Raw genomic sequence first — 14,611 nt, 5'->3', positions numbered from 1 at the left:
AAATCTCTTTTATGTACCTGATCGCAAGAAGAACCTGGTGTCCATTTCAGTAATAGAAGTCAAAGGTTTCAGGGTGGCATTCATCGATGGAAAGGTACGTGTTTGAAAATAGAATTTTCAAAGATGCTTTTACTCATGGGTTCAGGGTTGGCAATTTGTATCAAGTTGCAGGATGGTCCATTGGGGACCATGTCAATTGACATATCTCATCTATAACACCGGAGGTCTACTTATGGGGCCCTACCCGATGTGAGTCAGATGGTGACAGGGATGCCTGAATTCAAGAAGAGCATGAAGGTACATGTCTAAGATGTACCGAAGGAAAATCCTACAAGGGGACCATTCCCCTCATGTAGCAGGTCCACAGGTTTGGAACAACCCGAGGAGTTTGAGATTCATGATTGGGAATCTCATGTATAAAGGTGGAAGAAAGCCCTCTATGGCTTGAAGCAAATCACCCCAGATTTGATATGAGAGGATTGATAGCTGTCAGATGAAGCTGAGATTCACTAAGAGTGAAGCCGATCCAAACCATTGTTTGAAGGTTGTGGATGATAGACCTCTCATACTGGCACCTTCTAAGAACGATCTATTTCTGATAGGTGCAGACCCTCTCACTTGCAGAAGTAAGAGGGAGTTGGATTTCGGATGTGGAATGGTAAACTGCAAGCCCGTGACTACCTCGAGGATCTTAACTTTCAGAAGTTATATGGTGATGATGCCGGACCAGATTTGGGAAATGCCTCTGAGTTTCATAAACTCATTTGCATTGATGTTCTTGGTGAACTTCCGTCCGGATATATGTTTTGCAGTTAGCATGGTGAGCTCATATTTGGTTGAGCCTCAGTGGGTTGGTGCCAAGAATCTTCTGAGATATCTTCGGGGCACAATCTCTCATGGATTGAGATACACTGCCGAAAATATGAAGCTGCATGATTATTCGAATGCTGACTGGGCAGGCAGTGTGGAGGATCACTAGAGCACTTCTCAGTGCTGGTTCTCTTTGGATTCTACTTCGATATCATGGATGAGCAGGAAGCAGAAGTCGGTTGCTATAAGCACCGCCGAGACCGAATACATAGCTACGAGTATGATCTCGTGTGAAGCTGCCTGGTTGTGGAAGCTCTTCAGTGAACTGTTTGTACACATGATGAATACCACTGTGATTCTCTGTGACAACCAGGGGGGATTCGATTGTTGAGGAATCCTGTATTCGATGATTGCTCTAGCAGATAGACATCAGATACTACCTTATCTAGGATATGGTAAGTCGATGAGCGAGGAGGCTCCATCGCATTGAGACTGATATACAGGTCGCAAACATTTTGTCAAAGCCCCTGGGAAAGGTCAAATCTGTGACTTTCCCAAACGACTTGGAGTCGTCGAGAGACCTTCTTATAAGGGTCCTGCATGTTGCATGCATTGAGCTTTGGGAGCTCTGGGGGGCTTGGGGTACTTACTGGAGTGACATACGACCATAGGGCGACTCGCCCTCCCCTAGTGGTGCGCTATGTACAGGGTGAAAGGTTCAACCTTCCCCTGTGATACCCCGTGACGACTTTGGGACAGGATGATTAGTTCTCCTATGGACCACGATGATTAGTTCTCTTGTGGCGACTGTTAGACAGGATGATTTGTTCTCCTGTGGGACCGGATGATTAGTTCTCTTGTTGAGGCATCCTACCCATGCAGTCTGGGACTCATGGGAAGTACCTCTCATCTAATCAATGAGCAGGGAAATGGGGTTAGGGACCATAGTAGTACTGTCGATGGACGCGTCGTTGTATCTACCATACTCCCTATGCTAGGACGACCTCCATTGATCTGGGATCAATGAAAATGATTTGAGATCAGTATGAGTGGTTTGCAACACTCTCTTGTGATATTGATTTGGGATCAATAAAACTGACTTCGAGTCAGTAAGAGTGATATGACACACTCTTTAGATGAAACTGACTTCGGGTCAATAGAGAATGGTATGAAACATTCTCGATCAATTCTTCTTCTTCATGGTTCAGCAGAGCAGTGCAGGGCACTGAAGGCAGAGATAGTACAGTCGAACATATGGATCAGCGGATGGAGTTCTCCCTAATGAGAGGGAGTGTTAAAATTGGCAACTAGGGCCAAACTCCATGTGGATCATCTTATTAATGGCAGCTGATATTTTTCTTGGATCCCTCTCATCGAGAGGTGTAGGATTGATCTAAAGATCATCCAATTCCGATAAGTATTCATGGAGATATGAATTTATTTGTGTTATAGGACAATTCATCAAGGTCGGCCAGCAACCAAATAAACCCCACTTGTGTTCAACGTTTCAGTATAAATAGAGGTGCCTTGAAAGTCATTTGTACACACATCCTCTTGGTGATCTCTTCCTCTCCACTTGTCTTTGGGTTTTGGTGAAAGGAGAGATCTAAAGAGGATACACTGCCCTAGATCCTAACGCTATCATGGAGGAGATTTTAACGCAGTAAAGGAAGCCTACATAACGCAGCAAGGAGAGATCTAATTGCTGGTCTAAAAGAGAAGCCCTACGCGACCCTATACACAGCCCTATGGAGAAGCCCTAACGCTGCCCTATGGAGAAGCCCTAACATAACCTATGAAGAGGTATACACAGTCAAGAAGGGCAGCAATGTAAGCCCTCAATGCAGCCTAGAAAAGGGTCTCTACCCTAAATGGATGCCCTAGAACCTTAACGCAGTCTATGGATTGCCCTAACCGCAGCAAGAGAGGGAGGCTCTAAGACAGCGTGGAGGAGGCCTGAGTTCCTCAATGGAGGCCGAGTTAATTGCTGGAGCAGTAGCTTGTTTTTGGGACAGCAATGATATAGTGCTGCAATATTCAAGGGGCAGCTGTAAGATTTTGGGACAGCGATGATATAGTGTTGCAATATTCAAGGGGCAGCAGTAAGATGTTGGGACAGCAATGATATAGTGCTGCAATATTCAAGGGACAGCTGTAAGATGATGGGATAGCATGATATAATGATGCAATGTTCAAAGGGACCGCTGCAAGATGATGGGACAGCAATGATATAGTGCTGCAATATTCAAGAGACAGCTGCAAGATGATGGGACAGCAATGATATAGTAATACTGCAATGATCAAAGGGACAGCTGCAAGATGATAGGACAACAATGATATAATGCTGCAATGATCAAAGGGACAGCTGTAAGATGTTGGACAACCATATGATGAGACAAAACAATAATGGAACAGCAATATGGTACTTGGTGCAGCAAGTACACGAAGCAAGCAATAGTACAGCAAGCATGCAAGGGACAACAAGCAAGCACATAGGACAGTATGGAAACATGGTGCAGCAATGGCAAATGATGCAGTATAGTGATGGGTACAGTGATGATTGATGAAGCATGATGAGATGCAGCGTAGTGATGGTGGGTGCAGCATGATAACGAGATGCAGCACAATGATAGGTGAAGGAGTCACCTTGAAGAATCAGTTGAAGCAGCATGTCTTCAACTGATCTCTCATGTATCATCTTCTTAGAGATGATCTATGCTCTTATCTAAATAAGTCAAAGTATTCACTTCTGTTGTAAATGTACTATCTATATCTCTCTCTCTCTGTTGAACTATTGAAGATCATATAAGAAGAATTGACGAAGGGTTTCCCCACATTGGGGTTTGTTCCTGGCTAGCGCCACATCTTGTGTCCTCTTGTCTTGGCTTGTCTTCTGCGATTTATATTTATGTTCTATCTGCAGTTTACTTTAATGCTGATGTGATTGCTAATCTGGAAAAGAAATTGAGCTAACTGTGAAAATTGAAATAAATTGCTCTAGCATAGAACATACCTAAACTTAACAGGTTAGCAGCAGTAGCAAGCTTCCAAGAACAATACACTTTGTTGACGCAGGAAGCCTAGATGAACAACCAATTACTTAGCGCACTCAAACCCTTTCCCATGTTGACAAATCTAAATTCTGGGTTAGCAGCAGTAGCAAGCTTCCAAGAACAATACACTTTGTTCAGGCAGGAATTAAGCACAGAAGGCAATCGTTATGTCCAGAAATGTTTTATCCTACTTAAAAATAAATAGGTACTGCAAATTTCAGGTTTTAAGCCAAGTGATAAAAGGTAATGCAGAAATAATAATTTCTGATTGGTAATTGGAGAGCGACACGCAAATACAGAGAACTAATACTGAAACTATTTATGAGCAGACAATCTGCATGTGGCAGCAGTCAAGTAGCAAAGTGTCAGCCCAGCAAAAATGTAGGTCCATCTGACTCATTCCTGGGCAGTTTGTATGCAATAACAGTACACTATAGAGGTATTGCTCAAGATGGTGTTCAAAGGCTCAGCTGGACCATATCAAGTACAATTTGTTGGTGTAGGGATTTGATTCGTCTAAGTCACAATGATAAAATAACCACCAGATCACCCATTCAGCAGAAATGATGAAAGAACTCAGATGGCTACAAGTTTCAAAAGAGGGTAGAATGGTTCAGAAATTCTACCTTATTTGAATGTATTATTTGTAGCCTGTTCAGTATCATACTCACAGTATTGATCCAAACTACTCATGCACTGGCCTTTGAGTCAATGTTCCACCAAGTTTCCAGGACAAGGGGACACAGGAAAGGGGAGATGCATAGGGGAACATGTGGGAGCACTCCCAAATTTATTTTTTCGTTGACTGGTTTTTTGGTCCATTTTTTTTTCAGTTCCTAGTTTCAGGGTTGACCAGTTCGATCACTAGTCCCGTTCTCATAACAATGGTTCACTGTCCATTGTTCATTTCTAGTTTTAACTTGAGTCTTGACTCTAGATACTGATGATCTTAGACCAAGTCTTCGACCCACCACTTTTTACTATTTTTGAGTTTGAGTAATTTCAATATGATATTCCAGTCCTTGAACTTTTGTATCTACTATTTTGCTTAGTACTACTAGAATCTGATTAGTACTAAGTAAAATAGTAGATACAAAAGTCTGAGGAAAAGAAAAGTAGATTGAAATTACTCAAACTCTATGTTGCGGGGGAGCACCCAAAAAAATAAAAAATAAAAATCAAATTTTAAAAAAAATAAAATAAATAAATAAATAAAAATAAAAATAAAATTTGTTTTAAAAGCCCAATGGGGCTAAAAATATTTCATTATCACTTGAATGAGTTGAGTTAGAGCTGGAGAGCAAGAGCAAAGGAGCGAGGAGAGCGAGGAGCAAGGAGCAAGCCTGCAAAGAGGTAAGTAACTTAGTTATTTAGTTAGTTTAGTTAGTTTAATTTAGTTAGGTAGTAATTTAGTTAGTTTAATCTAGTTTATTTAGTTTATTAATTTTATTTAGTTTATTAATTTTATTTAGTTTAAAAATCATGAATCTAAATTAAATTAATTAATCTAAATAAATTAAATTAATTTGCATATTCAAAAGCCTACAAATATCAAACACCATGGACCTGGCTATATTTCTTGGCATTTTCCTCTTCTTGGTCCCTTTTATGGTTATTATGGTGTTGGAGAGTAGGAAACGGACGGGCCAAAATGAAGAGGGGGATAAAAAAGCTGGATAAAGTCGAATTGATGAAAACCCCGGGGAGGAGGAGCTGGAGGAGGGTGAACATGACTCTCAAAAAACTAAACAAGACCAAACCCCATTGTGGAAATATGTTAACAGGGCTGAAACAGGGAGAGGGGGTGGAACCACTAAATTTCATTGCCCCCATTGCAACAATGATTACACAGGTTCATACACCCATGCTAGAAAACACCTCTGCGGGAAAAGGCCATGGGATGGAGACAAACAAATAGGAATCAAAACTTATCCAGCGGTGTCAGCAACGGATAGAGCCAAATACATAAGGGAAGAGGAGGAAGCTCAATACAAATCAAAAAAATCAAGGGGTTTCTTTGAACCAAGCTCACAACCACAAGCACAAAGAACTCCTTCAGCATCCTCCCAAGGCAGTGGATATGGAGGCACAGGGTCATCATCTTTAAGGCGTAGAACCATATCAAATTTCCTTGATGAGGGGTGTAGAAATGATGTGGATTCAAAGGTTTACAGGTTCCTCTATGCATGTGGGATACCATTCAATGTTCTTCGCTCACCTTATTAGCACGAAATGGTTTCTGCCATAAATGATGCGCCTAAAGGATACAAGAGCCCTGGGTATGACAAGGCAAGAAATGTTGGACTTGATCATGAAAAAGCAAAAATATCACATTCTTTGAATAGAATGACAAGTTCTTGGACTGACCATGGGGTGTCCATTGTATCTGATAGATGAACAAATGTAAAAGGCAAGCCATTGATAAATGTTCTTGTTGTGTCTGTTAGTGGTGCCATCTTTCTAACTGCACATGATTACTCAGACAAGTTCAGGACCGCCATCAACATTGCAAAAGCATTACTTGAAACAATTGACCGTATTGGGCCATACAATGTCATCCAAATCATCACTGATAATGCTGCTAATTGTAAGGCAGCGGGAGCAATTATTGAGGATAAATACCCCAACATATTTTGGTCTGGATGTTTGGTTCACACATTGAACCTTTTGATGCATGATGTTGTCAAGAACAAAAATGCACAATACCAATGGATTGGTGATTTGTACAAGAAAGGCAAACAAATGATAAAATTTATTACAAATCATAGCAATACCCATGGCCTTTTCCGCAATCACTCGGGATTGGAGTTGTTGAAGATTGCGAAGACCATATTTGGTAGCTATTACCTCACCTTCAGGCGCCTTTTGAAGGTAAGAGAGTCATTGGCTAGCATGGTATCAAGTCCACATTGGCAGGTATTAAAGGAAAGGGCTACAAATGCAGCTGACAGGGAAGGTTTTGAACTAGTGGAGGAGGCTGCTCTTGATGGTCAGTTTTGGACAAGTGTGAGGCAAGTATTGGATTTCACCAAGCCCATTTATCACATGATTCGGTTTGCAAATACAGACAAACCAGTGATTGGCGAGGTGTATGAGCAAATGGATACCATGTTGGGGCAAATAAAAGATATTGTTCATAACAGAGATCCCAACTTGTACAAACCGATTCATGATTGTGTGTGTAAACGGTGGAATAGACTTAATCTTCCACTACATTGCTTGGCGTATATCCTTACGCCAAAATACTACTCTACATCTTCGTTGGGCCAACCTGCACCAGGGGGTGGGATTAGGACCAAACCCCATTTAGATCCAGAGGTAACTAGTGGATATTTGCAAGCATTAGAAAAGTTGGTACCTGACAGGGAGGAATGTGCAGCTGTGCGCCTTGAAATAGGCAAATACTTTAGTGGCACTGGTTTGTATGGTAACTTCCATGCAATGGACAACAGAGATAGATTTGATTCTCTCACATGGTGGGAAACATATGGCGGCCAGGGACTTTTGCCAACATTGGCAAAAAAAGTTCTTCCACAGGTTGTAAATACTTCTTCTGCAGAGAGGTGTTGGAGCACCTACAGCTACATACATAATGTGAAAAGAAATAGACTCAATGAAAACCGAGCAGAAAGCTTGGTTTATGTGCACTACAACTTGAGGTTGTTGAGTCATTACTGTGATCGGGCTTATGAGGATCCCACATATAAAATTTGGGACAATCACCCAGAGGGTGACAATTTGGAGGATGGCATTGTACATCTTGAAGAATTGGAAGAGGAACTTATAAGGGATGAAGATGAAGCAGCTGCAGCAACCATGCCACCTCCACCTCCACCATCCAGTAGCAGTGCTCGAGGTCCGAGTCTTATTCCTTTGTTGTCGCCACCTCCATCTACACCCTCACATGGAGGGCATGTGCCTTCTAGTTCTGGTCGTCAGTCTATGCGGGAGACTCCTAGAAGACCACCACAACCTGCTTATACTCCTGGAGACTCTCGTGGCAAGGGCCACATGTAGATTTACAGTTTACTTGTCTTTTCTAGTTTCTATTAGACTTTAGTTTTCATAACTGTTGAGTTTTGAGTCCTTGACTCTTGACTCTTTCATATCATAATGATATTTTTTGTAAACAATATATGACTGTGACAATGAAAATTTGAAGTTTGAAGTTGGCAATTATAACTCATTGGTAATGATTGTGAATTATGAATATGATGCTTCGTGAAAGACTAAAGTTGTTTCATTTCATTTCATTATTCATGTTTCATTTTATAACATTTCATTTCATGTTAACAGTTAGAAGTTAGGACTTAGAAATATCTAAGATATTACTTCTTGTAATGGTTAAACTTAGCTTGCAAGTACAACTTTGGTGATCAATGATGATAAATGTTATATATTGAATTTTCAATTTTGAAAGCTTGAAGTTGAAACTTTAAGATTGAATTTGATGAATCATGATTCACGAGACTCAATATGTTGCAGTTGTAATATGTATTTTACTAACTTGTGGACATGGTTGATGAAGATTATAATTTCTAGATGATTGATCATTGATGTGATATGGTTCAATGATCAATCATCAATCTATGTTTTTTTATGTTTTTTATGTCTAATTCATCATTCTACATGTTTTTGTTGACATATATGTATCAAAAATTAAAAAATAAAAAATATATATATTTTTAAAAAATCGCTCCGGGATTCGCTCCCAAACCGGGAGCTTCTGAAAATGGTCGCTCCCGCTCCCCGCTTCCACTCCCACTCCCACTCCCACTCCCAAGTAACATAGAGTCAAACTCAAAAATAGTAAAAAGTGGTGGGTCGAAGACTTGGTCTAAGATCATCAGTATCTAGAGTCACGACTCAAAACTTAAAACTAGAAATGAACAATGGACAATGAACCAATGTTATCAAAACAGGATTAGTGATCGAACTGGTCAACCCTGAAACTAGGAACTGGAAAAAAAATGGACCAAAAAACCAGTCAACCAAAAAATACATAAATATTCAAATTTTGAAAAAAAATAAATAAACATAAATACTCATGTGCATCCATATGAATCCAAACCATTATATACAAATACACAAAGTTTCTCATATATAGCACGGGTGCATATAACAAAATAGCACCCAATGCAATCCACATTTGAACAAAAAATACATCAACAAAGAGGCTCTAGATGGCTTCTATAGTCCAAAAAAAACTCATGCTACAATAAATAACTACATAACATCAAAATTATTGCATATATTGGGATCCTTATCATCAATATCACCCTCTAAGCATTAAAATAAAATAGAAAAAGCTTAACATGTCAAGTCGAGATTTTGTTCAAGTGATAGGTACAATTTTACTATGGTCATGACAAAGGTCAATAATCGATACCACCAGCATCGAGGCACATAGAAGGCTTGATGCTCTTGATTAAATGCTAGTTCCATACCCTCATACATGACAGAATCCAAGGGAAATATTGCAATTCCCCAATTCTGAAATCCTAAAAACTGTAGACTGCTGGATTTTTGGTGTGATCTAAAATTCTACTTTCTCCATATGAAATCCAATAAGGTCAAAACTACTCTCAAACACCCTGAGTCAATTAATAGTGATGTTAAAAAAATAAGTAAAAGGATGAAAATGATTACTTTAAGAATTTAACATTGACATTAATTACATAGCATTAATGGGGCCCTAGGATTGAATATTGGGCTTCCCCACTCATAAACTATTGTTTTCAAGCAAAAATCAATGGGGTACAGCCAGCCCTTTTTGAGGGAGGGTGCCCAAAAGAACCCTTTTCGGGGAAACGCAACCCCCACATTAGGGAAACATTTCCCCTACATCTCCTTGAGTTTCCCAAAAGGGGGACGTGGGGAAACATTTCCCTGGCATCCCCCATCCCGCGATCATGAGAAACATGGGGAGCCATGGAACACTGCTTTAAATCAATCTGAAATTCTCATACTAAAGAATGTTGTCTATGGAATCTTTAAAATAGATTTTTTTTCATTAGCATTTAATTATTTTATGCATTTTTTAGTAAACCAAGTCACTGAAGTCAGTCCGAGTCAATCCAAGTCTCCGAGTCTGAGTTGACCCTCGACTGATTCTAAATCCAAGTTCAAGTTTTCAAACAATGATTATAATGGGTCAGACAGGATTGAAGGTAGATTTGTTAGATTTCAGTTAACTTTCACTATATATTTGCTGGAAACATGGATGCAAAAGCATATGCAAGTGCAAATAGGGTCTAGAGGAGGACATTTTCTTATTTAGAAGTTCACAACTGTTACAGATTAACCATTGTTTAAGTCTATACACATAACCAACAAGCAAGCAAAAAAAAAAAAAAATTGGAGAAAAAACTGTTATTAAGATATATAGTTATACACATAATCAAGATACATAAATTATTTTTAAAAGACAAAAATAAAAATAAAAATAAAAAATAAAAAAATAAAAATGACAAGACCCAAATGGGAACATGGACACTAGGTTTAAGTAAAATAGGAGACTTCACAATATACAAAAGTAGTAACATGGGACAGTAAGTTTAAGTAAGATAGGAGATTTCACAATTATAGAAACTATTCCAAACACAGGATATCATATTCATTTCATAACCAATCAACTTACATATTAGTAGGACAGTCACTAGTTCTGTGGACACTGCCAAGGGGCACGGTATGTAAGGTCTTGTCCATTGCTACAGAACAGACCTCACAACCAATATGAGAGAGCACACACAAGGATAGGAAATATAAAGTCATAAAAACGATTCCACGCTTCAAAAGCTATGTTTAATGTAAATGCATGACATAGATAATTGCATATTCTATTCCAAATAATTTTCAGAGTGGAATCCATTGTAGGTCATGTCCTCTTTATACTAAGTTCGGAAAAAGTTAAGCCCTCTCTACAGAAAGCAGGAAAAATGTGCAGGAATGAATATTTTACGGAAGTAAAATCTAGACTAAGCATTCAGTTTATCGAGTGAGAGACGTAGGAATTATCAGAACATATCCAAAAACAAGTATATTATCTGCATGTACTCCATCTGACTTTTAGCAGTTTTACTGATGTTTGGTCATGAAAATCATTTAGCTTTCATCTCCAGAATTTGTTGATTTCTGGATTTAAATTTTGAAAATTTGCCCCAGAGACCCATGTGTTTTGTCATCTTATTAGGCCAAATTAAATTGAACTGTAGAATAAATTAAAATAATATTGAATTGAGAGTACGGATGTTAACAGAGAAATATTTAGTAACATGAAAATCAGAGAATAAATTAAGAACATGAACAAAAATGGAACAAAATAGCAGCACCTGGTTTGAAAAGATGAATGGAGAGGAATTTCTTTAACCACGGGGATGATCCCGTTGCAATGCAGACGTGATTTGGCTGAGCGGAATCGAGCAAAAAACGCCATGAACAGCTTGGTCTAGGGTTTCAGAAAGCGCTTAACAACTTTCGTTAGTAAATACTCAGAAACTGGCTATGAATTTTTAAATTTGGAATAAAAACTTCAATGCCAACCAATGAAACATATTTTAGTGGTGACTTATATGTATATGCCCACATGCTGGTTATGAACAAGTAATTAATTGTACGATGTGTTAAATTGTTTTATATTTATTTAAATTAAACTATTATATTTTATTATATATATGAGTTTTATGTAAGTTTTTAGATCAGTTTTATTAGTCTGGTAAAGTATATCATTTTAGTTATCGATTTGATCAATATATTCTTATATATATATAGATATATCTATATCGATTGAGAGGAATATGGTAGCGATAGTATTTAGAGGGGTTCTGATGCGGTCAAAGGCTTCCAAATAGTATTAGAGGTTTGTGGCTGTCATCAAGGAGGCGATCTGAGCTCCCATGGACCAGATCTAGTGGGATGAAAGGAGATAACGAAGCTCTTTAGAATATGCAAGGTTAACAATGATGGGCATTGGCCTTTTGAATGCAGAAGGTTTTTTGATGTTGCTTGTTGGCTTCCCAGAGTCACATTACATTATGTTGTAATGCAAAGCCTAGGAACATTTAAGTGTGGTTCTACATGTTATTAGGTCTATTGGAATATTTGGAATTGAATCTTATTAATAATCATCTTATAACTATGGAAATGTTCTTTGTATTTAAAATACTCTTAACTACGTTGTGCTAGCTCACATTCTTTAACTAAGTGATAGCCGAAATAAGATGATTTTAAATCATGCAAATAAATTGTATATTAATTCACTTATGTAAAGCAATTATGCATATGACTGTGTAATTCAAACTTGAATCTATTGGTATGACAACATTCCCTTTCACATTCAAGATACATGCATATCATTTTCCCCTTTAAATGTCACAAGAAAAGGAAATTACATGATGAATTTTATCATAGTCATTAGATAAAATCTTCATGTAGGTATAATTCTTCGAATAGTCAAATGCAAGTGAGTAAATCAATAGAATCAAAATCACAAATAACCCAAAAAATTATACATATCCAGCTTGACTCTCATTGAGCATTTTGAAGACAACATTACGCATATTAAAAACAAATCCTTCGATTTTTTTAAATCGTGCTTAAGGTTGTTGTTAATCAGAGAGTTGTTTGAGGGGTGGCAGGAGGGGGAGGGATTTTGATCAATCTCGATGGAATAACTGAAGCAAAATTTTCATGGGGCCTAGGAAGAAGATCAAACAATCAAGTTGAGATGTATTGCCTCCTGCAAGAATTACACATTGCTAAGGACAAGGGTGTGGAAGAATTAATCATTTTAAGTGACCCTTTAATTACGATCTAGTATCTTAATTCGAAAAAGCATCCAAAAGATAGCTCTCTTGCCTCCAGAGAATTAGAAGTTTGACAACATCTTTCTACTCTAGGGACTCTTATCATATGCTCATAACCAATAATTTGGAAGTTGATATGATGCCAAACCAAGCTTTCACCATGGAAGAATCTGAGCTCAGGATCAATGAACAAAGGACCAGACACTTGATTCCCTAATTGCACTAATGACATTAAAAGAATGGATTCTCCTTAATCATCATTTTTATTGGAATTTGGAGATGGGAATGATTAATTTTAATTACTCTCTCCTTATATATTCCCCATCTCGATTACCCCCCACTCCATATAATGATAGATCATATTTCATTCAGGCATATGGAAGGATAATTGTTGACGTGTTCTTTCATCAAAACATGTCACATTATATCAATTGTTGTCATGCAAGTGCATTTTCTCCTGCCTCTTATGCTCGAGACATCTGAGCTTGCTTGCTTAAGCATTGGAACCAACCTTCACCTAGTGTAATGATGAACATTCTTGATCAATGCACTGGGAAATTTAATGTTTTGGAGATGAAATTCATGTGGATCGATGAGGGTTGTAGAGTTAAATTGGAAAGATGCCTCTCTTCAAATTCATTCCATTATGTGCTCCCTCCCCTGAGTGTGTTATCTCCCCAGATGTCTGTGAATTTGGTTCTGGTTCAGCTCCCAACCTCAATTGTGGCGTTAAGTCACTGTCCCTATCGACAAGTTTACGAAGAGCTCCAATTCAGGCTTTAATTGCTCTTCAAGATTGTGTCGGAGTGGGTGAGGCATTTGTTGAAAACAGCAACAAGAAATGATAAAAATAGAATCTAGAATATTCCAATTTTAATGTCTTTGAATTAAAATTGTGAATTAAATTCGCATTTAATCTCACCAGCTGCTTGGAAATAATTAATTAATTCATATGGATTAATTAGTTGGAGAAATTCAAGTTAGAAGTCTTTCTAAAGTCATGCAAGAGTTATCCATTAAATTAAGTAGATTATCCCTTAATTAAGGAGATAAGATTGAGTTATATTTGAGTTGTAATTAGTTAGCTCAGTTTACTGAGTTAAGTCCAGTTTAATTAGTTCCAAACTGTTTAATGAACTAATTGTGAGTTATCAGTCAGTTGATGCATGCATGCACTCAACTAGTGTACTCCAGATAACTGAAGATTCCCTCATCAAAAACTCATGCATGTCTATTCTGAGAAAGACCCAGTTGAGCTAAATGTCAAGGACAGTGTACTATCAGTTGCATGTTTTCTCCTATAAAGGAAACTCATGCATGTAGTCAAGGAAAGGTTCCTTGAGGATTGCGCAGTTCTGACAGTGTGTTAGAGCAGTGTGTGAGAGCAGTGTTACACTAGGTGAAGGAGATCATCCCAGAGGTAACTGCGCAAGGAAATAGGAGCTTGGAGGGCAGAGGAGAAGGCTTGTGAGAAGCTTTGTTTGCGTGTGAGCATCCAAGAGGATTGTACTGAGAGTTGGCTAGCTGTGAGAGCTAAGGCTTTATGTAATTCTGATATATTTCCACCTTGTATGATAATACAGATAGTAGGGTTTTTAGCTGAGGCTTTCCCATTAGTATTCTTTTGTGTTTCATGTGTATTGATTCTTCTTATGGTTATATGTGTTTAGCTTTGATTCAGCTCGATCTTTAAGCTTCCGCAAGTTTGATAGTAGAAGTAGATTATAGCATTTTGCTTTGGTATATTGCATTATCGAGTTAATCTACAGTTAGATTTTCTACATAGATCTCAGAGGTAGATTTGTAGAGAATTTACAGGAAATTCTACATGGTATCGGAGCTAAGTTTATTGGAGCAAAGTTGATCAGAGCTGTGAACAGTATACGGAGAAGAGAATTCGAAGTTTGAAGTTCGGGGTTGCAAGTGCAAATCGAATTCTTATCA

The 14,611-nt window shown here is 38.2% G+C and overlaps 1 protein-coding gene across 4 annotated transcripts in view; it reads right to left on the bottom strand.

The window, feature by feature from the left end:
• Nucleotides 1-11,423, bottom strand: part of LOC149165628 (CRM-domain containing factor CFM3A, chloroplastic/mitochondrial-like) — a 149,479-nt gene extending 138,056 nt beyond the window's left edge. For 2 of the 4 annotated variants that reach the window (XR_016260759.1, XM_089432333.1), the window contains exon 1: nt 11,195-11,423. Coding sequence is in view for 1 of the 4 variants with exons in the window: in XM_089432333.1 (XP_089288459.1) it covers nt 11,195-11,298 (104 nt within the window). In the remaining 3 variants the exon portion in view is untranslated. The remainder of the gene's footprint in view (nt 1-11,194) is intronic. The other 2 variants (XM_089432334.1, XM_089432335.1) reach the window with 2 other exon arrangements.
• Nucleotides 11,424-14,611: the final 3,188 nt, after the last annotated feature.

This window comes from Pinus tabuliformis, chromosome 5_1, assembly GCF_031772625.1.
Source record: "Pinus tabuliformis cultivar Carrire ecotype Pingquan chromosome 5_1, CPIR1, whole genome shotgun sequence".
In the NCBI taxonomy this organism is placed as follows: Eukaryota; Viridiplantae; Streptophyta; class Pinopsida; order Pinales; family Pinaceae; genus Pinus; species Pinus tabuliformis.
This window is presented reverse-complemented; position numbering and strand designations above follow the sequence as displayed.